Consider the following 26135-nt stretch of genomic DNA (forward strand, 5'->3'; position numbering starts at 1 on the left):
ATTTCTTCTCCGTTTGAGCGTTAGGCGAGAAGAAAGACTTAATCGCTCCTTTTCTAATCTGCACTTGCTTTTTCAATTTAGATTTGCTTTATGGTCTCTCCGTCCTTTTTTCAGGTTGTTTAGTATTCTTCCTTCGCAAATTATAATTGGCTTGCAATGTTTATTTTTGCGTTAACATCTTCGCCCTTTTGGCTTTCCTTCAGAGTGGTTTAAGTAGTTTAATATGCAGGATCTATAAAGTAGCTTACAATCCTCCACTAACAGTGTGCCGGGATCAAAGGAATTTCTCCCGCAGTCTCCTGGCACTACTTACAACCAATCTATTCGCCCACTCAGGGACCACCAAAATTCACTGTGCCCCACAGGTGCGAATACCAGTAATGAACAGTAATGAACACCTGAGCGCAGATGAAGAACCGCACAGTATTAATACTCCCAGGGCACAAGGCACAGTTAGTCTATTAGAAACACACAAGTAGTTATGTTGTTGTTTCTAAACTACATCTGCACCAATTATGTAAGGATACACTTAGATATACACCATAATAGATAGTCGTAAACAGTATCCTTTAAGTCTCCCCCTCTGGGTTATGAGCCACAGTAACAGACCTGCACTTTCTCTCGGGCACCCTACTCACCACGTTACACACCTGCCCCAGCAGTTTACACAGCCTCACTCGGAGTGCATTTAGCCCCACTCTGCTCAGCAGCACTGGGTAGGCAATGGGTGAGCAATACCCAGCAGCAACCTCTCACCGCGCACTCGCTCTCTCACAGGATCACAGGAGGTTGCAGGGGGTCTCTCCCCCTGGCTCTTTAATATATATCTGGCCCCTTTGGCCTTCCTGAACTCTACCTTTTCCTCTAACTTTCAGTGTTATGTGGATGACACGCAGCTCTCTTTCAGGCTACCCTCTGACTCCTCCTCCTCATTGCTCATCCCTGACTGTCTATCTGCTATTCAGGCGTGGTGCGTCTCAAACGATCTCTGCCTTAATGGCAGTAAGACTGAGACCCCTGCTATCCCTTTTTCTCTCTCACTCTGGCTGCCCTCCTTGGGCCCTCTGCGCTCACACTGCTGTGAGGCAAAAAACCTTGGGGTCATCTTCGACCCCAGTCTCTTCTTCTCTCCACATATCACAGACTTTGACAGGAAGGCCCATTTCGAGCTTTACCTCCTCAGAGGAATTCTCCCTTTTCTCACCTTCCCCCAAAAGCTCACTGTCTCCAGAGCCCTGGTTCTCTCTAGGCTGGACTACTGTAACAGCCTCTTTCTCAATCTTCCTAACTCTACTCTTCACCCTCTTCAACTCATCCAGAACAGGACGGCAAGACTTATCCCGGGAGGATAGCTCAGCGGCAGCGTGCGCGTCTTGGAAGCAAGACGACACGGAGCAACAACAGGTTCGATCCCCGGGTCCGCGCTTAGAAACCTTTGGGTGTTTAAGCGCGTTATAAATACTAAGAAAAAAAAAAAAAAAAACAATTCCTGTAACAGCGCCTCGATGCCTGCGGGCTGTGTGAGCGCTTTATAAATGTGAAATAAATAAATCCGGGACTGCATCTCTCTGGCTCTGAAATCCCCCCACTGGTTCCCGGTGGCTGCAAGGATCAGGTTTAAGACCATCTGCATCATTCACAAGGCTTTCTGGGGCTGTGGCCCTCACTACCTTCAACTCTCTCTTCCTAAGTACCTTCCTCCTAAAGACCTGCGCTCATCTACTTCTAACACTCTGAGGTTGAGTCGCTCTCAAAGTATAGAATGGGGAGTAGACCTCTCTCCTCTGCAGGTGCCTCCCTCTGGAATAGCCTCCCTGCCTCTCTCCATCTTTGGCCGGATCTCCTTAAGTTCCAGAAGCTCCTCAAGACCTTCCCTTCTTTCTCACTCCCACTCCCCTCCTAACCTTCCCTTGCTCCTGCTCAGTCTTCTGACTGGCTGCTCGGTGTCCTGAGTCTTACAGGACGCTAGGCCCCGCCTGATCAGTCCCCCTGCACTTTCCGCCTGGCCCACCTTGCACTGCGCTTGGCTAACCTTGCAGTACCGGGCTGGGATTTCCAACTGTAGTCCCAGTGTTCCTTAACTCAGGGCCCTGCTGCTCTGGGTGCACTTCACTCTGTACCCTCTCCCCTGCACTTCTTGTTTCACATTTGCACAATCTATATGACACTAGGCCTAGTAAGATTGTTTGTCTTGTCTTTCCTTTGTTTCCCCCTCCCATGCCTGTTTGCACCTTGAAAGACTTGTGTATAGGCGCATAATAAATAACAAATCAATCAATGACTCCCTTGCCCCAGGCCTTTCTTAAACTTTTGAATGCAGTACACAGCGATTCACAAAGGCTGGGCAGAATGACTCCCTTCCCCCAAGCCCTTCTCAGACTTTCACAATTCACAGTTCAATATTACCAAGGAGGAAGCCTCCCTTCCCCTGACTTGCTTTGCACTTCAAAAGTTCACAATTCACATGAGCTCCCAAACTTATGGGTGTGGGTCCCAGACCTGTGTATTCTTCTTGATTTGGTGCAGTAGTCCTGGTTCACTTTTTTGCCAGGTATTATTATTGTGACTATGAAGATGACTTGGGTTGATCTTCATTGAAGGGTGCAGGTCCCAGACTCATAGGGTTCTCCCCTTCTGGTGCTACAAACCTGGTTCACTGTCCTGCCAGGTACTGTGACTATGAAGATGACTTAGGTTACTCTTCATAGACAGAGGCGGGGCCCAGACCCGTGGGATTATCTCCTCTTGGTGCTGCAGTTCCTTTTTGCTAGGGGGTCTTAGCTTTTCCCACAGGGGCTTACCTTATACCCCAGTATCATGGCTCCAGCGGCTGCCAGTGCCCTCTGGTACCCCTTCCCAGGGGTATTGCTAGGTCTAGAAAAGATCTGGGGCTACGCTAATGTTGGGATTGTCAGTACTCAGGACTAGCTAGCCTCTTGGTTGCAGCCCCTGAGCTTCTATCCGGGGCTACAACCAAAAGACCTGTTTTAGCCTCCTCAGCCCCCCCCCCCTAGCAACGCCTATGCCCCTTCCAACCTCCCTGGTAGCCCATTTACCATTAGGGTCTCTACTGCCTCGGCCTGGACGATCTCTGGAATCCCCATCCTCTGTTTCAGGCTTATAGAGGCTTGTCCTCTCTTCCAGCGTGCTGCAGCATCTCCGCAGCACTTGCAGATAATCAGCGTGCGTGCCTTCCTGCGACTGCACAGTCCTTCTGCTTGGCTTGCCTGGACATTCGCTGCTGTACTTTGCCGGAGGGTCCTTCCACGTCGGACCAGGTAAGAGCCTCTCCGCCTGCCTCGTAATCTTTCCATTAGCTGATTCGGTTCTCTGCCGAGCCGAGCGTTCCCCACGCTCGCGGTTCCTCCAGGGAGGCCTCAGCACCTCTCGCTTCCGTCTAGCAGTCCCTCCAGGAAGGGTTTCTCTTTTCCGTCTCTTTCCTTCCTGGTTTCCCACTTGAGTTTTGAATTGGTTCTGCCCAATCAGGTTTCCAGAAAAACTAGACTGTTCATTCATGTTCTCATGCGTGCTTGGTATCCTTCTGCACTTCTTCCTCATACCAGTACTGATCTTTAGGTCTTCCAGTGAGTCAATTGGTCTCTCCCTCGTCTCAGTACTTAAGGGATAGGCATCCAAACTCTTCCTCTTCCCAATACTTCCTACATTGGTGGTATGGAAAAAAACATATAGGAACACTTGGGAAAGTGTTGGTGGAAGGGGGGTAGGAAGTTGTGTTAGGGTTTGGTGGGCTATGGGGATGCCATGTTCTCCCCAGGTCATCACTAATCCCATAGGGGGCTTTCCTCGCCATGAAATCCACCCGCTGAGTACCACCCCCAGGGGGACTATTGGGTAGTGGCCTCACCTCCCTGTCCTCATGAGAAGGGGCTCACCCTCGCAGAGAAGTGACAACATCCAAGGATTCGTCACACCCCTACCTCCCATCCACCCTACCCAGCATATGCTGTGGTGAGGGATCATGAGAATCATAAGACAAAACATCTGGAGGACAGCAGGTTGACCACAACTAGTCTACTGTTTTGAAACGTCACAGAGATGTCACAGTTTAGCAAGAGGAAGAGGTGTCAGTCATCCAAGATGCATTGTCTACCACTTGGATGGTGTCTGTCTCCATGCTGCAGCTGGGTCTGAAGTCTGATTGATACGTTTATAGGAGGCTGTTGGTGTCAATGTGTGCTTGAAGTTGGGCAGCATCCCCCTTTGAGCGCCATTATCCTGCTCGCTATTTCACTCCCTCTAAGTCTCTCTGACACCTTCAACCATGGATCACCCCAATCTTCCAAAGCTGAGAACAACCATGGGCTTCATCCTGCGCTCATGATGCAAACCCCAATTGCCATCTGTTCTTGGTTCTTACACATAATCACTCTGAATTCTGAATACTGAATACGGCTCTGGACAATTCCAACTAGTGTACTCCTAGCTCATCCTAGCAACCTACCCATGGTCCACTTGTGCATTCGTCCTCCTCGATTCCCGTCTCTCTCCACCCACATCTGAGAATACTACAATCAAGGAACCTGCACCCTTCAACTGCTCCTACATCTCTAATATCTTCAACCATTACATTTCCTGTGGTATCTTCTTAGTCTGTTTTAAAGTGGCCATTGTAATACCCTCCCTGATAAAAGCAACCACTAACCATGACCATGGTGTTTCATCAGACCATGTTAAAACAAGAGGAAAGGTATTTGTGAGGAGGGCATAATTAGATAGAGGTTGGGGAGGAGAGAGTGAAGAAGATGCATTAGGGCAATTACCCCCATGAAGGCAATGAGGGACAGAAGACATGCACAATCGAAGTAAATGAATGGGAATCAAGCTGCCTTTGCTGAATCAACATAAACCACCCAAACAATCTAGCCAACTATCAACCTGTCTCGTGCAAACTCGTGCCTGAATGTGTAGCCTTCAAATGCATCACTGCTCACCCGGAGGAGCAGGGTATGCATGACCCCGTCCAATCTAGGTTTAGCAGCATAACTACACAGACAGCACTCCGCTACACCACTAACTCTCTCACTGCATCTTACCACTACAATCTGTCATCAATCTTACTTCTTCTTGGTCTCTTTGAACCCTTTGGCACAGTTGATCATCCCTCCTCCCTTCAGTCTCGTTCACATCTTGGCTAGCAGGATAGCCTACTTGTGGCTAGTTGCTCTGCTTTCATATCCTGAAACACTAGAACCTCCTCCATCACCTACCTCTGGGTAGTGGAATGTACAAGTGCCTGTTCTTTATCGCCTCCTCTTCACACTTTACAACCTCTCGCTCAGCAAACTCATCTCCTCCCCTGGCTTCTCATATCATAGTTATTATGCATTGGTCAAATTGTGTTTTTGCACAAAAGGTAAGAATAAAGCAAAGATGAAAAGGAAGGAATGAGAGTGGTGGAAAAAAGGCATATAATAGAGCAATTCATGAAGAGGTTTCTTGTCTCATCTCTTTGCAAATGATACTCAAATACTCTTCTCCTTTACCTCTGCCACCCAAGAGCTATCATCTTGCACCACCAACTGCAACTCAGCTGTCCATCAATCAATGACCTTTTAAAGGCTCTCTGCGTTTTCTCTTTTTAGCTCATTCTCCACCACCATCCAGTTTAGTGTATTAGAACTATTACAACTTGACTTTGTTTAGCACCCAATAATGGGCATGTTCCAGACATCCATATGCCCTTTGTATAGAGCTTCCAAGTAAAGTATTAACATTTTCAATAAATAAATACTAATAAAACGCAAATAATCAATTGTAATACTTTTGCACAACCAATCTAACCATGGATGAAGGTAACAGCTCATATGTAATAGTTATCTTACACCCCAGATTACTGCTTCATTCTCACTTAATTTGAGCTCTAATTATTGTTATTTCCAAAAAATAAGATAAAGTTTTACGAATAAGACACATCCATAATTATTACAATATATCATACCTGAGACACTTAATATATGTTTATGGCATTAAAAATGACGATTGACTAAAATCAGCCTGTAACACTGTATTGTGAAGTATGAACACTAATGCTTCTTAGCTCATATATGTGATATATTGAGTAACCAACTTAAAATTTACAATCCAATGTCATGTTTAATATTAATCAACTGCAATGTGTTCCCCATGGCATGCCAATTTCATCAACACTTTACTATTACATTTTCTGAAAAACAACCAGAGTAGGGATACAACAATCATACATTCAAGCCTTGGAAATTTGTAAGCACTCTCAAGCAGCTTGTTTTTCCGCAGGATAATGCATTTTATTTAAAAGGGAACATGGCCAGGAAAGTAAAAGTTTATGTTTTATTTGTAAGGCTCAAATTAGGGGCTTTTGTAGGATCCTATATCCTATCTGGAGCCTGTTCCAGACTGCAAGGGATTTACTGGAGGTTATAGGAGGTGAGAAGTAAGGTCTGAGGGTAGGAGAATGTGTCTGAATGGAAAGCAATGCTTAAGGATAGATAAGCTGACTAGAACAGGTTAACTTCAGACCAGTGGGTCACAGAGGGAGTAGAGGACGGTTCCATATGAACGTGGCATGATAATACACAGATCTATCATCAAAACATCTGAATATGGGCTGGCCTCAAGCCACCAGGTTGTGAGAGGTCAGCATTAGGCGCATGATCGGCTGCTAATGCAGGAACAATTCAGAGAGGGTGAGGGTGTCAAAAGCTTTGTGGATCAGAGAAGGAATCTTGAAGAGAATCTGATGCTTCTTGGGCAGACAGTGCACTGTTTTCTTGGCAGTAGATATGTGGTCAGATACCTAAGCCTAAAGTTGAGGCTGGTGAGAAAGTTCTGCACTGGCTGTAGTTTGTGCAAGGTGTTCGCCGTGAGCCCAGAGTCTATCCAGTCATAGTAGTCATGAAGCATCCTGAAAACTGCAACGACGCAGAACAGTCTGTGAGTAGTCTCTTCGCTACTGTGATGAATATTCAATGTATTTCAAAAATAAATTTGAAGAGGTAGGAATAATGTGTTTGCTCAACAAACACTGCAGTTTGTTCTTGCCGAGACGACATTCAGGGCATCTTTCAACACCACTGAGATCTCTTCCTCATGCTGGCAGAAGAGGCCTTTGTGGTCTTAAAAGCTAGCAGATAAAAAATATTGACTTTGCATAACAAAGGAACCATCCTTGCAATACCCTGTGTTGTTTTTTGTTTTTAATAACAAACAACCTGCAAATAAGGTGATTAGAGGAAAACTAAAAAGAACATACAAATGTGCCTAATAAAGAGATTGTACAGTAACTAGTGGAAACGCATGGGTAAATAATTGTATTTACAGATGCCCTTCGTATGGGGAAAGGTGAGAAGTCAATTATTTTGTTATGTTAGAGAAATAGTGCTTCAAATTAATGTTTGTTTATATATTTATTGTAAAATGTAATTATGTTATTAGTGTAATGTTTTCATCGTCATAGAACGTTATCACTGGGATACAGAAGATACAGTAGGTTTTCATTAACACAGTCAGACCACTTTATACCCTAAGGCAAAAGCTCCCTCTAGCGGTAACAACAGGTGAAGCGGGCAGTCTCTACTACACATGACTGCATCTTACAAACATTTATCTGGTCTTTTATTTATTGTTGATAATATGCTGTATACAGTAATGTAGCATTGCTGGTATTCTCCAATAACGAGAAATGCAAAACAAAACAATACAACATGCTGAATTATATTTTAAAGGTGAGCTCTCTCGACAACTTGAAGAGAAAGAATCCTTGATTTCTCAGTTCACAAGAGGAAAACAAGCTTTCAATCAACAAACTGAAGAACTGAAGAGGCAACTAGAAGAGGAAACAAAGGTAATTGCTGTTTTTTCACGCCGTACCAAAAACTAAAAAGTGAGCGTTTTCACATTAAAATTATACTATAAATCCTACTTAAGAAAACAAAATTACAAATTAAATAATGGAAAAATGAATGTGGCACCAACAGGGACAAGGGAGAAACAACATTGCAGCATCTCACCGATGGATAGTTTAGTTTCCTTAGTAAGGAACACGGAGGCTGTACCTATCTAAAACCAGTATTTCTAATCGCATACCATTTCTGTGGGCAATACGCTCTTTTTAGAACACTACATTTTACAATTTAAAGCTGTATGTGGAACGTGTTACTGTCGTTGCTACTGTACTGATAGTCAATAGTCCCCTTTTCTTTATATTTGTGAGTAATCACTGTAAAGCCTGGAGGGGGGATATCTGTATACCTGCCCTCTATATGGCAGAGTAGAACCACAGAGCACCCCAGCCAAGGTTCTCTATTGTGGTAGCAATGTACGAGCATCCAAGCCTTAAGCTCATAGGAGGTGATGTGGGCTGGTTCTTAAGTACAGTGTAGTCCCCAAGCCCCCCACAAAGGAATGTCCACACACTGTTATGTGCTGACACAGTTCTTTATATAAAAATAAGGTTCAATATATATACACAATTAATAACACACTTTGTACAAATCTAATATGGCAAATATATAGAATGTCTATGTGGTACCACCGTAGCTATTGACTCCTTTAAAATGCATCCACTGCTGACAGTTCGAATGGCATACAAATCAAACAGTAATGTGGATCAGCATAGGACATAGGAAGGAAGACAGGTTAGTTTGAACAATGGCAGAATACTTTGTCCAACTACCCAGACACAGTTCTGTGTGAGGATCCCCCCACCTGGGCAACCTGTAATAAAGAGTATTAACAAGCCCAGTCCATTAATGTTAAAATGTTCTTGTTTCTTGGTCAAAAATGTTCCACTACCCCAATGTACCTGAGTTTAGCAGAGTTTCTTCGATTATTCGTCGACGGATCCCTTGAGGGTGGACTCCCTTTAAAGCAGGAGCCACATGGCGTCAAGAGTCCTCAAAGAAATGTGAATCTCTGTGTCGAGAGTCCTCGAAGAAAAGAGTTTGGTGCCGCAAAGAAGACTCAGTGAAGAACATAGGCCCGGCAGTGGGCGCCGAGTGTCGGCGTTGGATGTCGGCGTCGACGATCGGGCCTCGACCACAGCTGGACATCAGATCTTCACTTGTCGGCGTCTCTGTGGACTTCGGGTGGCGGGAAATCCACCAGCGGATTCTCGTTGGTCGTCAAAGACATCGACTTTCTCCGGCGGGACAAAGTGGTCGACAGTGATGGCAAAGGAGCCCTTCTTTCAATGTTCTTAGGCAAAGGTGGAGCGTTGCTGCTCCGGTCGTCGAGCAGCACAGCGTCAAGCTGTCCCCGATTCTGGGCAACACGACTCGACTGGCTTCCAGCAATTACGGAAATCCTCCAAACCCTGGTCAACGGCAATGGACTTCGATGGTCTCGATGTCCTGGCGCGTTACTTCAAGATTTCTCGGCGGACCCTGTCTCCGGTTGACAGCCTTTCGGGACTGGCTTCCAGGGTGCCTCGATGAAGATCAGCTTCTGCCTGATGTTCCCTCGTAGCTCAGGAAGACGTCTCCTAGCCCGGTCCCCTCTTGGATCAGTCCTTGACAGACTCGACAGCTTTTAGATTTCATCAATGGAAAGCAACACCAAACCTTCTTCTTCCAGCTGGGCTTCAAGGATAAGCAGCTTTAAGTTTCAACTTCACCTTCTGAACAAATTTGTGAGAGTCCCAGATATACACATCTGTTTCTCATTCACACTGCTGAGCCAAGCTCAGCCAGCCAATCAGTCAGAAGGGCATTCATGTAGGCAGCCAATCAAGCTCTCGGTGCATTCAGGCCATTCACTTCCACCCAGACACCCATAACAAGGAATGTGGATTGGGGCAAGCACCCAGCATTTCAGCACACCACACTGCATTCATGTCAGTTTCAGGCAGAGCTGTTTCATTATTTCTGTCACAAACACAGATACCAGACACCCATAACATAGAATGCATATTGGTCACACACTCTATTCACACAGGTCCCACCCCAAGGGTGTACCCACAACATACAGTCACTGGGAAGGCTCCAGCCAGTCTGGCCTGGAATTCCCCACAATACCTTATATGGTTCTTCCACCCAACAGCCAGCGAGGGGATGGGACAGAGTCGGGTCTTCCCAGGACTTTGGGAAAACAAGGTAACAGGTAATAGAAACCAAGAGGCCACAGGGGACATCTTGCCTTCTGTCTGGAATCCACTGATTCATATGACAAGGCCTGGGTATCCCAAAATGGAGGAAACTCAGAGCCGCCGTCAAATTCAGCATGGAGCTGCCACCAGCCCATACCCTGCTCTGTGGGCCGCACACAGGTGTCCAAAAACATACACTAGGGGTACAGGGTTGCATACCCACCCATGGGTGCCATAATGGTATCCCAAGGGTTTCTGTTCACCACAACCAAAAAGAGGAAGAACTGCACTGCCAGGAGTCCCAACTGGATGCATGTACAGAAAACAACACAGAACACACATGATAAGGGAGTACACAAGGACATGCAGGCCCTGTCCCTCCAATGCATTTCCAGCATCATAATCATCCCCTCTGGGGTGTTACCGCACCTACCTCTGGAACTCTCTTGCGGCCACCATCAGAAACGAACAATCATACACTGCTTTCAAAAATCTTGTAAAAACGTGGCTTTCTGATAAATCCGATTAAAGTTTGTATCTAATGTACTTCCTACTTCTGTCTACTGTACTAAATGCCATGACACCGCAGGGTCTGGCTGTTACAAAAATAAATAAACATCAAATCAAAAGAAAACAGCATTTGGGTGCATATGTGGATACACTCACGTCACGCCCCCACCTTCATGCATGTTCCCGGACCTGCCAGCTAATCCTTTTATTTTAGCATATAAACAGGAACTTTTTCAAAAGGGGGATGGAGGATGGGCCGTATGGCAGAAAGGGGCATATGGACTAGGATTACATTAGTTACTACATACAGTTAATAACTTTTTCGTATTCCTACACCCTGTCCACGTTCACCCCTATTTGTGGAATATGACTAAGTATAAAATCAGAAGGAAGGATACAAACAGAAGAATCTGCTCAGTTCTCTAAAAAAAAGGCAGCCAGTCGAAGATGTGGTGCAGCATTGCCTGTCCAAAATGGACAGTTGCCATCGAGTTGGAATCAATGGAGTAGTGTCTGTAGAAAGCATGTGGGGTAGCTCGCATTACTGCGTTGCAATTTTTCTCAATGGTGAAGTACCTTTGAAAGGCGACAAAAGCATACTTCATTAATCTTTTATAACACGCTTAATATAGAAGAACAGTCTCTAAGCACAGGAATGGGGTTCGAACCTGTGTTGCTCTGCTCTGCTTTGCCTTGCTTCCAAGACAAGCGTGTTGCCCCTGAGCTAATCTCCGGACCTGACTTCGGCCTGACCAGATATAGGTAGAGCCCTTTTAGATGTGAGACCTTTTTGATTGAGTAGCTGTGCAAAATATAATCTATGATCCACCTTGCAATTGAGCTCTTAGCAGTTCTGAACCCTGGTGAAGAGCTTCGACAGGTGACAAAGAGGGTAGGGGAAGAACTACTATCCTCTGTTTTTTCCCAGTAGAAATTCACATCGCTCCTGAGGGCAGGATTTATCTCTGTGTCTTCCGCTGGAAATTAAAAACTCTGCTTTTCTAACTACTTCCTGACAGCATGTCTCTCGCTCCTGAGCGCCAAGATGCCTCCGGGCGAAAGTGTGCTTACACAAATGCCTATAACATAACATAAGACCCTGCTAGCATCTGATTCTGGTTTTGAAAAAAAAAAACAGAAGATTGATTTCCTGATATAAGTAGGAGTCTGTGAACACCAAGGGAAGAAAGTGAGGGTAAGTCATATTCTTTTGGAACACTAAGAGAAGGGAGTCAGTGCAAAGTACCTGCAGCTTGCCTATTCAACGGACAGAGGTGACTGCCGACAGGCACACTGTCTTCAGGACAAAACAACAGGGCTATAGAAGCCATCGGTTCAAAGGGCTTGTGAGCCAGCGCCAGGAGCATAACTGACAGAGGTATTTTCGCACCTGGGGACAAAGACATCCAAGTCCAATAAAGTGGACAATGGGGTTGGAAAGATAAAATGAGAACCCTTCAAGGGTCTGAAGACACTGGGAGCTAAACTATATGTCCAACAAGAGACAAATTTGCTCTCTGACTAAAGGAACCTTGAAATGAATGAAAGAACATTCTAAAGAGCAGCCTGCAATGGGATGATTTCGCTCTCCTGGCACCAGTAACAATCTAGCCACTTTCCTAGAATACTGGGATCTATTAATTAGTTTGCTTGCAACCGTGATTGATTATGTCAGGGTTTTCCTTAGAAAGACCGAGATCACAAAAAATGTATCAGGTAACAGGCTGCAAAGTTGGATAGCGGGGAATGATAAGGACCATGTCCTCCGGCTGGGAGAGGAGATCCATCTGATAATATCCATTGAGGGCCCTAGGCATTACCAGTAGATCCGAAAATCAACATCTCTTCGGCCTGCCTTGAGCAATCAAGGTCACCATTGCTGCTGTGTCTGAGTTGGTGGATCACTCTCGGAATCAACGGAAGGGAGGGGAAAAGCATAAATAATCTGCCCCTGCCAGTGGAAAAGGAAGGCATCTAATAGCAAGTCATCCCCTTCTAGGAGGCACACAGGGGAAACATCATGTCCACTGGTTAGCAAATAGGTCCATGAGAGGTGGAGTGTGTGATAAGTCAAAGAGTCTGCTCTGTTATTGAGGGTCCCTGCTATGTGTGTAACGACAAGGTGAACCCCCATTCCGAATATCCCAGTTCCAAATCTTTGGAGCAATGCCTGTTTGCAGAGGTAGAACATAGCCATGGTGTTGTCTGCGCCAATCAGAACCTTTGAGTTATTAATGCAAAGCAGAAGGTAATAAGGCCTTCAAGGCCAGGATGGTAGCCTTGTGTTCTGGGTAAATTATGTGTGCACTGAAGTCTTAAGCATTCCAGAGGTTATGAACTTACAAGACTCCAAGGGTAGCTACACGGACGACTGGCAAACATTCCATTGTTCTTACTATTGAAGAGTCCAGTTTGTGAAAAGGGGCACCCCGTCAAGATTTCTGACACTGGTCAACCATAGAAGATCAGATATGACCTGAAGGGGAACCAAATTCATAGTGGGAAGGGGCTGGAACTCCTGATCACAACTGTTCAGCAGATGATGCTGCATGATGCTGATGTGCAACATTGCCTTTTTAACTACCAGAATGAAGGAGCCAATAAGGCCCAGCACCCTCTGGTAGATCAATGCTGGGAAGGAAATGGTCTGGATCACGTGACTCACTGGATCAGGTGCAAAGCTAAGAGCCTGTTTTCTGCAGTGAAATGCCCTGCTTTACTACCAGACAAGACCAATGAACAAAAGATTTTGAGACATCAGGGAAGAATGTGTGTGTTTTAACAGGTCCAGAAAAAACACTACGTCGAGCGTTATTAAAGGGGGTGACGCATTAGCAGGCAAAGAGGCCCTGCTGTATTGCTGCAAAGGTCTGAGCCCTGATGCTCATTTTGAACTTCTCTTTGGGCAAGAAGACATTGAAATGTGAATCTAGGACTGTATGAATACCTGCTTTGTCCTTTTGAGGGCTGCAAAGAAATGGGAGTAGAAGGATACTGCCGGACATCATTGACCCTGACCAGACTGGTTTTATCATGAATAGATCGGCCCCAGATAACATACGCCGAGTCTTAAACATGGTGGAGATAGCGCAACGAGACTCACGCAAATTGGCAGTGCTGGCTCTCGACGCGACTAAGGCCTTTGATAAAGTGGACTGGTCCTTTCTCCGACTCACTCTAGAGTCCTTTCACTTCGGCCCCACATTCCAGAAATCCATCTTGGCGAACTACCAATCCCCGAAAACCATGCTTTGAGTTAACGGCTTCCTGTCTGATCCGATCCCCCTATCCTGCGGGACCAGACAGGGATGCCCGCTGTCCCCGCTGCTCTTTGCCTTAATAATGGAATCTCTGGCCCAGCAAGTTCGCCTTAACCCCGAGATTAAAGGCCTTCAGGTGGGCCCCACTCAACATAAGATAGCGTTATACGCAGATGATGTGGTGCTGACCATAACGGACACCGCCCAATCGCTAAGGTCCTCCCTGGCCGAAATTCACTCCTTCGGCAAAGCTTCAGGCTTCGATATTAACCTCACTAAATCTTCCGCCCTAGGGGTGAGACTGAACTCAGAGGTTAGAGCATCCTTCAGAGCCCTCTGCCCGATCCAATTGTCGGAAGAGGCAATACCTTACCTAGGAGTATGGATCAGCCCCACGCCCAGAAGACACCTATCGAGCGAACTTTCAACCGTTAATTAAGTCCTTGGAAGAAGACCTTGAACGCAGGCGCTCTCAAGAGATTTCACTTCTGGGCCGTATAGCGGCGTGTAAGGTGAACCTCCTCCCTCGACTCCTCTACGTTTGCTCAGCTCTTCCGATAACGATACGCAGGCCCCCTCTTCAACGTCTCCAGAGAAAAATGCTGCAGTTCATTTGGAATGGTAAAAAGTCAAGAATTCCACTGAAGACTATGCTGACCAGCCCGAATCTAGGAGGCCTGGGAGTCCCGGATCTCCAGAGATATCAGGTAGCGGCACAACTGGCCTGTACGCAGGCTTGAATCATTAGCTCGAATCGACCAAGATGGACAGAGATCGAGCAATCCCGCTTACCTCTCCCTCTCCGTTTCCTCTTACACCTGTCTCCCGCCTCAAGAAGAGCATGGCCAGCTATCCTATCCTCCACCAAGCACACCCTAAAAGCCTGGGAATGGACTCGTAAACATAGAGGCATCCCGAGAGACCTGGGCCCATCTGCCCCAGTCTTCCCTAACCCGGCGTTTTCCCCAGTAGCCCACCCCGCGAACTTTAAAAACTGGATTGCCGGGGGTCTCTGCACTCTGGACCAGCTCTTTGAAAGGAATCGCCCCCTCACCTTTGAACAATGTAAGAGCGCCTTCGGCTTAAGAGAAACTGACAGGTTCTCATATGCTCAGCTTCGACACTGGTGCTCCCATCCGTCAACTCGCCTGGCAGCCACACGAGAACTGGACCCCATGGAGCTGACACTCGCAGACCCCCCACATCGAGGTCGAATCTCAACGATATATAAACTACTGCAAACGAACTCTCTCATCACCAGAGCGTCCTACATGGCGCAATGGGAAACTGACCTTGGTCATGCAATAGAGGACCAGACATGGACAGACATTTGGTCACGCACTAGCTCCTCTTCATATTGCATCACTAATCGGGAATGTGCCCATAAACTGCTCCTAAAATGGTACTATCCCCCACTCCGACTACATCGCATTAACCAATCCTTAGACCCCCAATGCTGGCGCCAATGTGGCCTCCCGGGATCATTTATACATATGTGGTGGACATGCCCAGTTGTGAAACAATTTTGGTCCCAATGCACCCTGGCGATCACAGATATAACAAAGATCACGCTACCTCTAGAACCAGAGTCAATCTTACTTGGAGCCCCGATCCCAGGTATATACCCAAGATCTGGCAGAACAGCAGCCCTCCTGACTCAGCTGCTACTAGCTGCCAAGATCACAGTAGCACGGTCATGGAAATCCCCAGAGGGCCCTCTGATGGTCTTGTGGTGGCTAAAACTGTGGGACATTTTTATTGCAGAGAAAATTACAGCGGCATCTAAGGGAGTGCTTCATCGCTTCATGAACATATGGTCACCCTTGGTTGATTATGATGAGAGCTACCCGGCTCTGACATTCAAGCCGCGGGCAATAGCAAAGGCCCTATCGGCCGAGCTCCGGCTCTCGATGCAGCGAGATGAGGATCGATAATTAGGCGAGGACTGAAAGTCGATGGTAGGAGGGTGGAGGGATGACAGAGGGAATAGAGCCTGAGAGGCTTAATAATTGTCTAAGAAATTGCTTGTTATAATGTATGTTCTCCTGTGTATCGAACAAAAATAAACACGTTTACAAAAAAAAAAAAGAAATGGGAGTAGAAGCCCTCCTGGACCTCCAAAGGAGGAACACCCACATTGCCTCTGAGTGTGGCAAATTGTCCATCTCTTTGCCAAGGTTCGAAGAAAGTTGTTAGGGGATGGGGTTAGGGGTTAGGGTGGAATCCTTTGGATATACAGAAATCACCTGTGCATTTTGAGTGATGCATCTCCATGCATGAAGAAAAAGGGTAACCCGACTGCCCCCTCTGGTGGTGTGTTCCTTGTGTTGTGGACAATCATACTTTGGGTTTGGCCGAAGTGGCAGAGGTGTGCTTCTCATTCCTGGATTGTGAGGAATATGAAGAGGTGTCTCTCAGAGAGCAGTCAAGGCTACTAGAAGGGAACCCTCTAAATCTCTGAGACCCTGCCGCTTTACTGATAAAAGGTCAAGGATCTGATGGTTTGAAGGATAATGTCATTGATATGGCTGACAGGGACGTTTGCCTTCACCTTGTCCTGTGCATCAGCCACCCATTTAGTGATAATGAGCAAGTCCCTGCGAGACATGTTGAGTCCAAGAAACATGCTAGAGATAAATGGCCTACTGCATTCTCCTGCATATCAAGTGCCACCTGCTGGCATTCACAAACCCAGGTAGGAATGTTTCCTCTCTGTGTGGGGGTAGGTTTTGGGTAAACGTTGCTACCTATTTTCACAATTTGTGGTTACAGGCCTCCAAGACAGCATCTAAATTGGCCTGCCCCAAGTGTAACAAGTTGTTAAGCGCTAACATTGTACTCACGCTGGACTCTGTGAGTCACTGAGACCACAGCTGATTGTTCTGGACTTTAGAATTCTAGGCATACCTTCGGTTCTATGTGAATTGACCTTTTTTTAAAGGCCTCAAGAGAAAAGGACCGATTTACATTGACTGATTTTCTTTTGATCAGAAAACCGTCATTGTAAAGGTCTTTTTCTCCTGAGGCCTTTAAAATGTGGTTCCCCCATTGTGATCTGCCCCACCCCCACACTCTACTGTAGGATTTCAGTCCCAGCCCCCCCCCCACTCTCCTCACACCACCCACCCCCTAAACCAAAACACATACACACACACCAACACACATTGCACCCACAAACCCCGTCTCTCAGCTCCAGTCCCCACCCACAAACTCCACCCCCACACCAAAACACACATTCTTGCAACACACACACCAACACACACTTACCCATTCTGCTGGTCCTGCGCTTCCGTGTCCCGCAGAGCCTGTCAGACCCTGCATGCACTCATGTGCGGCAGGGGCGTGACAGTGCGCTTTAGAAAAACTGCTCCATGCGGTCACAGAGCAGTCTTTCTAAAGTGATCTTTCAGTGAAAAGATCTTTAGAAATAAGATATTTTCACTGGGAATGATACCATCTCCTCTGGGGTAGTTCTAAACTATGCAAATCATCACATGACCCTCATCATGCATTTGTGGAAGGCTATGACAGTGTGAAATTGTTACGCTCACCTGGCTCCCACAGGGGCGTCGATCTGGACTGGACAGCTGCGGTCTCCACCAATGTGACGCGTAGTGCCGAGATGACGGACTGGACTGGCCCACCTAGCTTCGTTTGCTTGGCCCGTAGGAATATTCTTCTGCAAATGGAGAAAGGGAATTACCCACCCGTGGAGTTGAGTGTTAGCCCCCCCCCCACTCCTGCTGATCTCCCCACTGATCACCTTTGATGCCCCCCCTTAGAGTCTCACCTGATGGTTTGGAAAGATGAGCTCTCCATCCTGCATTGAGCGCAGGGGCGCGTAGATAACCAGTTGCTTCACCGGCTCGAAGGAATTGGTGAGTTCCAGAACAATATTGACTCTGAGAGTCCCGGCAAGACGCCGTAAGTATGTAGTTCGTAAGAGTTCAAATGTCTGACTTTCACTCTGTCCGATTCCTTGCAGGTTGCAGCTTGACCCTACTGAAGAGTTCCTTGTGGCAACCGTTAATATTCAGGTAAGGATTTGTATTATCCAACACAGTTCGATAAATTAATGTCCATATGTAACCTGTTGCTTTCTCCCTTATTCAGGCGCTGAGAGAAAGTATGAAGTCTCAGGGAATAATGCCTCCGGCGGTTAAATCAGGTAAGTCTATTGTGGTGAGGAGGTTTCCCCTTGTTTGTCCCTTTGTTTCACCTTGCTGTCCTTTTGTTTCCCCTTAGGGACCGGGGTTCGGCGAGGATGCAGTGGAAGCTGCGCCGACCCGTGAAGAGGAATAGTACCCCCGGTGGTAAAATCAGGTAAGTCTATGGGGGGTAACTAATATTGCCTCTGTGTATTCCCTTGGCTCACCTTGCTGTTCTTGTCTTCCTCTTAGGTGCCGGAGTGCGGCGGGAACATGCAGAAGGATGCGGTGGAATGTGAAGATGCTGCGAAGGCCGGTGAGTTCAGCGCGGCGCTGCAACTGGCGAGGCGATGCGCATAAAATAACTTCTTTCTTCGAGCTCGAAGGCGCGATGGATCGGGAATTCAGGTAAGGATCAAAGTTATTGCTCTTGTTCTAACCTTTTCTCCTTCTTTCTCCCTTTTTCTAGGAGCTCCAGACTCGAGGCAGGCGTGACAGAAGACTGGATGCAGACTTGCAGGCACGGTGAGCGTTACGCTGCTGGATGCAGAATAACGCGAAGCGTGTGCTGCTCTTCGGGCGTAGTTTAAATAGCCTCCAAAGTAGTCCCAGGTAAGTATTCCTCCCCAGCCCCACCCGAGTAAAAAAATAGTCCCTAGGTAAAGTATACCCTTGCAAGCCTCTTTTGGCTTGGAGCTCTTGCAGCATGGTCTGCATCAGGTGAGTTTGTAGCATGGTCTGCATCAGGTAAGTTTTAATCTATGAGCCTGGCGCCATAGGCGCCAGGACTGACTCTCCATATGAGCCTGGCGCCATAGGCGCCAGGACTGCACCCAAATAGCCCCTAGCAGGGGTTGTTGGGCTTGCTTAGAATAAGTTGATGCCTGCTTCCAGGGGTTGCTGGACTTGGTCTGGGTCCCCCTGGGTCCCCGGGGTAGGCATCATGACAGAAATGGCTTAGTCTGTGCCTGCACATGGTAATGGATCTTCTTGTGGTACTGAGACTGAGTTAACAGTCCCATAGAAATGGTTGGGATAGAGGCCATCATAGAATCCTCCTGATGTGGTCTTGTTGATGAGATCAGATATAATGGTAAAGCCTGGGTGTAGGCTTCGGTCATGTGCAGATGCAGATGCACTGCAGATAGATCTGGAAATCTGGAGAACATTAAATATGGTGTTGACTGGAAACAGACGTTAAACAGTTCACACAGAGTTCGAAGTGCAAGGTCTGCGATAGGGAGCCGAGTATGGACTCAAAGGGGTTTAAGGCCCAAAATCTGGATAGATGCAGGCTCTGCGGAGCGTTCCCTCTCTCTGTGATCACAGGGGCTATGTGCCGACCCAACGCCAGAGAGGGCTTGGATCTGTTATGCTTCTGAACATCTAAAGGGGCATTTGAGCATTCCCTCATTTTATGAAGTCTGACGTGCAGGGACTGCTTATGGATCTCAACCGCTGGTAGAATGTGGCACCCAAGGCTGCAGGATGTGTCAGGGTGTGGCAATGCCTGCGCTGCTGCATTGCAGACTGGTGTAGGAAAAGCGGTTCTGTGTTTGACTAGTTACCCATTAGCCAGTGCTTTAAAAGAATTGTGTGGGGCATTGATAGAGGATGTGTGAAGGTCTTTGGAGGCTTCTGGTGCTCTGCCCCAGCCTTGCCAGAGGGACTATGCTGTAAAAAGCAGATTAGATGTTGGCAAAAAACGGATTGGGGGAGGCTCTCTGCAACCTCTTTAAGGCCTGCACAGGTAACCTCATAGCATGAAAGTTACCTCCGGTCGAAGGTATAGTGATTAAGCAGACTGTTAGGAATACGCCCACCTTTAGGCCTATGCGTTCCCCCGCATGAGTATTGTTGACTCATGGTACATGGAAAAAGTTGGAGAAAGCCCTCTCAGTCCAATAAATTGTTGGGAACATATAACGTTGATGGGGGCATCTGAAAATAAGAATCGATTTACCTTCCTGCATGAAGAGGGATTTTCAAGCTGCTTGGTGCCATCCGGTGGAAGATCCCGCTCCGGCCTGATGAGATGCATAGTGTCTCAGGAAAATACTGTCACAGAGCATGCTGTCCTGCTAGCAACAGGGATGGGCTCAGGTGTCACAGGCACCGTGCAGATAGGAAGCCACAGACGATCTGTGACAGGAGGCAGAGCATCAATACCCAAATGAAAAGGGCATAGAGGTGGTGGGGGAAACATTTTTAATCTTTTTATTTTGCGATAAAGAACAAAGAAAAGGATGGGCAGGCCAAGAGTAGGCACACAACTGGATAGAGGTGTGGCTGCATCCATGCATATGCCCGGATCCTGTGTATCTTTTGAATTAATTCTGCTATGAAACATGCCGCTGTCCCCATATGGGACAATTACCCTCAAGTATGGAGTAAATGCACTGATCTCAGGAATATACTATTTAGCAGATGAAAGTCATTATTGACCTCCTTTAAACCTCATTCGAAACAATATATAGCCTGATGGACATGCTGCAACAATGAGCCCTTCTTTAGTCTATAAGCCGTAACAAGTCATAAAAAAACAGAGTGGAAGCACCCTCAACGCATTCTATTAAAGTTAGTTGAAAAAAAGAAACAGAAATACATATAGGCTGCATATTCTTTGCTGGTAAAGTGGATGCTAAAATAATACTAGCTATCTCATGTACTGACATGTTTGCCTTTTTACAGGCAAAGAATGCCTTGGCTCACGCCTTACAATCAGCTCGTCATGACTGTGATTTGCTTCGTGAGCAATATGAGGAGGAACAAGAAGCCAAGGCTGAGCTCCAGCGTGCAATGTCCAAAGCCAATGGAGAAGTTGCTCAGTGGAGGACCAAGTATGAAACTGATGCTATTCAGCGCACTGAGGAACTGGAAGAGGCCAAGTATGCTATGTTCCGCAAATTAGTGACTTTATTACATAGTATCTGTGAGACACATGAAAATAATTTGACCAAATGTTTCAAAAATTACAGGAAGAAGCTTGCTCAGAGACTGCAGGATGCTGAGGAACAAGTTGAGGCTGTGAACTCCAAGTGTGCATCGCTGGAAAAGACAAAACAGAGACTACAAGCTGAAGTGGAGGACCTCATGATAGATGTTGAAAGAGCCAACAGCGCTGCTGCAGCCCTCGACAAGAAACAGAGGAACTTTGATAAGGTAAACAACTAAGCACATTGCTTTATAGAAGACATTTCATATACCTCAAACGAGAGGTTTTATGCTTTTACTATGCTTACTTTTCCAAAGGTTCTAGCAGAATGGAAGCAGAAGTATGAAGAAGCTCAGGCTGAATTGGATGCATCGCAGAAGGATGCACGTTCCTTGAGCACTGAGATCTTCAAGATGAAGAATGCATATGAGTCGTCACTGGACCATCTTGAAACCCTGAAACGTGAAAACAAGAACCTGCAACGTAAGTGTGCTCAGTTCTACCTCAAATTAATCTAATAAATGTGGCCTGAAAACAATGGAGGACTTTTCTTCATTCTCTAATATCCACCTAATCTCTTTTAAGTAAATACTTTTTTATTGTACAAGTCTCAATTGAATTCAAAACAATATCAGAAAAGCTTCATGACACAATTGCATGCACAATAACATTTTGATATAAGTATCAGTCTTATTTTTCAGTAAATACTACGTTTCATTTACAGGAAGCAAATTGGGTTTATTGTGACTGCTTTTATCAAGCAATATTGGGTTTTATTTTGGGTTTGCCCATCATGAACATACATATTGTGTTATACTCAAGAATCTAAAACATTTGCTTCTAGAGGAGATCTCAGATCTTACTGAACAAATAGGAGAGACTGGGAAGTCTATTTATGAACTGGAAAAAGCCAAGAAGCAGGTTGAACAAGAAAAGAGTGATTTCCAGGCTGCCTTAGAAGAAGCTGAAGTATGTAAATAATCACTTGGGCTGCTAAATATGCTGCATTACATTTATTGTTTTACAACATTTTGATTTTATCTTTAACTTTGTTTTACAAAAGGGATCACTGGAAAATGAAGAGGCAAAGATTCTGCGCACCCAACTTGAGCTGAACCAGATAAAATCTGAGGTAGACAGGAAGATTGCTGAAAAAGAGGAGGAAATTGAACAGCTGAAGAGGAACAACCAGAGAGCTGTGGATTCACTTCAGGGTACATTAGATTCAGAAATCAGGAGCAGGAATGAGGCCCTGAGGCTAAAGAAGAAAATGGAAGGAGATCTAAATGAAATTGAGATCCAGCTCAGTCATGCAAACCGCCAAGCAGCAGAAGCACAAAAGCACCTCAGAAATGTACAAGGTCAACTAAAGGTACTGTTATCCTATACAAATCAAGATGCCACCCTTCTCTATATGACCTTGATTGTCAAGGCTTCAAAACTACATCGAAGTAAATTAAAATACTTGAATAGTTGAGATTTGTGCATAAAATATGTCCTTTCCCCAAAAAGGATGCCCAACTACATCTTGACGATGCTACTCGAGGACAAGATGACCTAAAAGAACAAGTTGCTGTCATTGAACGCAGAAACAACCTGCAGCAGGCAGAAATCGAAGAGATGAGGGGCGCCCTTGAACAGACAGAAAGATCCCGCAAAGTTGCTGAACAAGAACTTCTTGATGCAAGTGAACGCCTGCAACTTCTGCATTCTCAGGTACAAATCCTATCAACGCAACATCATTAGTTTAACACTGTATAATACAGATTTTAGAGAATATGCCCCTGCTTTACTTTTAGAACACAAGTTTAATCAGTACCAAGAAAAAGTTTGAGAGTGATAGTTTACAGCTCCAGATTGAAGTGGAGGAAGCGATCCAAGAAGCCAGGAATGCAGAAGAAAAAGCCAAGAAGGCCATCACTGATGTAAGTATCTTATTGCAAAGAAATTATTTTGTATATTTTTAGAGGCAACCTACATTAGAGTAAGCAACTGTAAATCCAAGGTACGATATTAAAACAATAGTTCTGAAAACATAGTTTAGTAAGTGTAGCTGAATTATTGTTGTAATATAGGCGATGAATTCTGCAGCCCAATAGAGTTGACATGAAACGTTAGTTCAACCTTTATAAGAACACTTTCTTCCAAAGTAAGATGCATGCATATGTATTTTAAAGGCCGCTATGATGGCTGAAGAGCTGAAGAAGGAACAAGACACGAGCGCCCATCTTGAGAGAATGAAGAAGAACCTCGAGCAGACTGTGAAGGACCTGCAGCATCGCCTGGATGAGGCTGAGCAGCTAGCAATGAAGGGAGGGAAGAAGCAACTCCAGAAACTGGAGAGCAGAGTGAGTTTAATTATGAAGAGTCACACCAAATGGGTTTGTAAGTTTTTATCAACATTATCATTATTTATATCACATCACCTCTCAGGTACATGAGCTGGAAAATGAACTCGAATCAGAGCAGAAACGTGGAGTGGAAGCAATTAAGGGCGCTCGCAAGTATGAGCGAAGAGTCAAAGAATTAACATATCAGGTACATTTCTTAATTCATTGGATACAAAAAGAAATGTTTAGACAAGAAATATAAGCGTGATCATCCACCCAGCTGCAACATCATGTTAAAGGCCAGTACAGTAGACCAATAATGTCAAACAGCACAGCTTCTATCCAACACTAAGTGTGACTTATCAAGTAAAACTTAACAGTTCTTAAATGAACATTTTACTGTTGTTATGTCTATGTATCGTGATTGTTGTTCTAGTCCGAGGAAGATAAGAAGAATGTTCTGAGACTACAGGATCTGGCAGACAAGCTTCAGTTAAAGGTTAAAGCCTACAAGAGACAAGCCGAGGAAACTGTAAGTCCAACATGTTTTAACAGCATTAGTCTTATTAAAGGAAGAATTGAGTGTGTTTCTCGAGTGCCTACATAAGTAATATTTGTGTGGGTGTATGTATATATCTCTTAATCATGAGAGGATATGCTGGTAGTCACAGGTCCCTCACTTTAATGCCTCACAGTTTAACTTCATACCCATCCCTCGATCTCAAGCAATATAACACAACTCTAAAAATATAGGCACTGATAGTAAAGTGTAAATTGGGAAATAACAAAAGTGGAAGCTTGTATACTACGGCATCTATGTTGGAGGAATTTTGTTACCTATTATCCCAGAATATACATTAATCACATCATTTAATATAATATTTCATTTCCATGAAAATAATGTGCTGGTGTTATATTTGCAAGCATTGCCCCTTGAATGTAAACTGTACACCCTTTTTTTCGATCTAGGAGGAACAAGCCAATTCACATCTTTCCCGATTCAGAAAACTGCAGCACGAGCTTGAAGAGGCTGAGGAAAGGGCAGACATTGCAGAGTCACAAGTTAATAAACTTAGAACAAAGAGCCGTGATGTTGGTGGCAAGGTGAGGATCAACAAACATACAGATAGGTTTACTGGGTGATGTCTCTAGTTCTCAGCAGTGCATACATTTTGTTCAGAGGATATTGGCAATTGACATCTTTGTCAACAAAAACATGGATCCATCAGGTTTAGTAATAATTAAGATTTTCAGCCATTTGTGTGCAGTAGCTGCAACAGGCAGATATGTCACCTCAGTGGTAAGAAAGGATAGCAAAGGAATTGTAAGAAGCTTCCACACTTAAGTGAAGGATGATTGGACACAATCTCAACAATTAAATATGCATTTGAGAGAATTACCCTAGGTTTCATGATCTAGTCCTCAGTACTAACATACCTTTAATTTATTAAGCATTATAGTCTGTACAATAAGCAACATTAACATGACCGAACACATGAACACTTCGGGCCTCATTACAAGTTTGGAGGTATCTAAATAAACTGGAGGTAATTTATTGCCTCGATCACGAGTTACAAATCCAACGTGAGGTAATACCCTCCAGTGTATGCATCGAGGTAATACTCAGAGCGGAATTAACTTCAGAGGTTATTCTCCCATTTCCCAATGAAGCCCTATGTGACTTCAGAATGGGGACTAACCACAATTTTATAATCAGGAGGAAATTCCTCAATTGACAGCAACTGTAATTCTACTTGCAGCATCAACTCTGCTAATACCTCCAAACTCTTAGTGAGGCCCATTGTGCTTCTCTAGAATGTGTTTCTCGTTGAGCATTTAGAAATATAGTCGCTCTCAGAATGAAAAAGAAAGTGCCCAATAATCCAATTTTAAGTGCCAAAGACAGCCAGTAGTGAGAAAATTCTTGACTAAATTGTGAAAACATTTGAGGAGAGTTGCAGAGTGGATTGTAGAATTTCAAAGGCCAAGTAAGATCAAGCTTGGAGTAGGAATGGAGAACTGGATGTATTGTCCCAAAGGTCACGTAAGATTGAAAGCCTCTCTTCTGCTCCTTGCGAGTATGGTCTATGTTAAAGAGCAATTGAAGCAAAGACACAGCCTCACCAAGAAAATGATATGGATAGACAGGTGAGGAGAATATGCAGAGACATAATTATACAGATCCTGGGAATAAGAAGCATCTAAACTGCAAGGGGGAAATGTATCCTACATATTGAGATAACATTGGCAAAGTACCTTAAGAATGAAGCACATCTATGAAATATTGTTTCGGTAATGATTACTTCAATGGCACTGTTTCTTTAATGCTAGATGTAATAAAAATGTACATATATATATATACATATATATATTCTTTTTATCCTAGAAAGCAGACAGCGAAGAGTGAAAATAAAGAAAAAAACAAGGGAACAAGTTGAAATTTGCAAAATGTAAATTGTCTTCTCTGAACATATTGTTCCATTTGTTTGTTTTTTAACAAAAATAACAAAAATAAATGACTGAAACTTCTAAGAAGCTTGTGTTTTAGTTGTTTAAATAAGAAAATTCTTGTTGGCACATCTAGAAAGAAGGATCACTTGTTTTCCACTATTTATTACTTACAGATTTGTATAGAGTGCTGTTAGAATTCAGCTATACTATGCTGCATGAAAGACTGGAATTATAAAATGAACAAAAGACAACCCATTGAACAGGTAGTAATGGCTAAAAGGATTGCTGTTTTGGTTTGTCTATGATGTGATAATGATATTATATGATATTTATAACGCGCCTGTACACAAGTGTTTCTAGGCGCCACGCTATTCAATGGAGGCAGAGCTAAGGAGAATTTTCAGTGGGGTAGGTACCGTG

The 26135-nt window shown here is 45.0% G+C and overlaps 1 protein-coding gene across 1 annotated transcript in view; it reads left to right on the forward strand.

Annotated features, from left to right (window-relative positions):
- Positions 1–25791, forward strand: part of LOC138569508 (myosin-4-like) — an 87460-nt gene extending 61669 nt beyond the window's left edge. Inside the window, exons 28-40 of the mRNA XM_069647543.1 lie at positions 7722–7840; positions 20691–20887; positions 20978–21161; positions 21252–21417; positions 21779–21903; positions 21998–22306; positions 22447–22650; positions 22734–22859; positions 23112–23282; positions 23368–23472; positions 23701–23796; positions 24234–24368; positions 25651–25791. Of these exons, the coding sequence (XP_069503644.1) occupies positions 7722–7840; positions 20691–20887; positions 20978–21161; positions 21252–21417; positions 21779–21903; positions 21998–22306; positions 22447–22650; positions 22734–22859; positions 23112–23282; positions 23368–23472; positions 23701–23796; positions 24234–24368; positions 25651–25671 (1958 nt within the window). The 3' untranslated portion in view covers positions 25672–25791. The remainder of the gene's footprint in view (positions 1–7721; positions 7841–20690; positions 20888–20977; positions 21162–21251; positions 21418–21778; positions 21904–21997; positions 22307–22446; positions 22651–22733; positions 22860–23111; positions 23283–23367; positions 23473–23700; positions 23797–24233; positions 24369–25650) is intronic.
- Positions 25792–26135: the final 344 nt, after the last annotated feature.

Source organism: Ambystoma mexicanum, chromosome 2q (genome assembly GCF_040938575.1).
Source record: "Ambystoma mexicanum isolate Mex_15411 chromosome 2q, UKY_AmexF1_1, whole genome shotgun sequence".
Lineage (NCBI taxonomy): Eukaryota > Metazoa > Chordata > Amphibia > Caudata > Ambystomatidae > Ambystoma > Ambystoma mexicanum.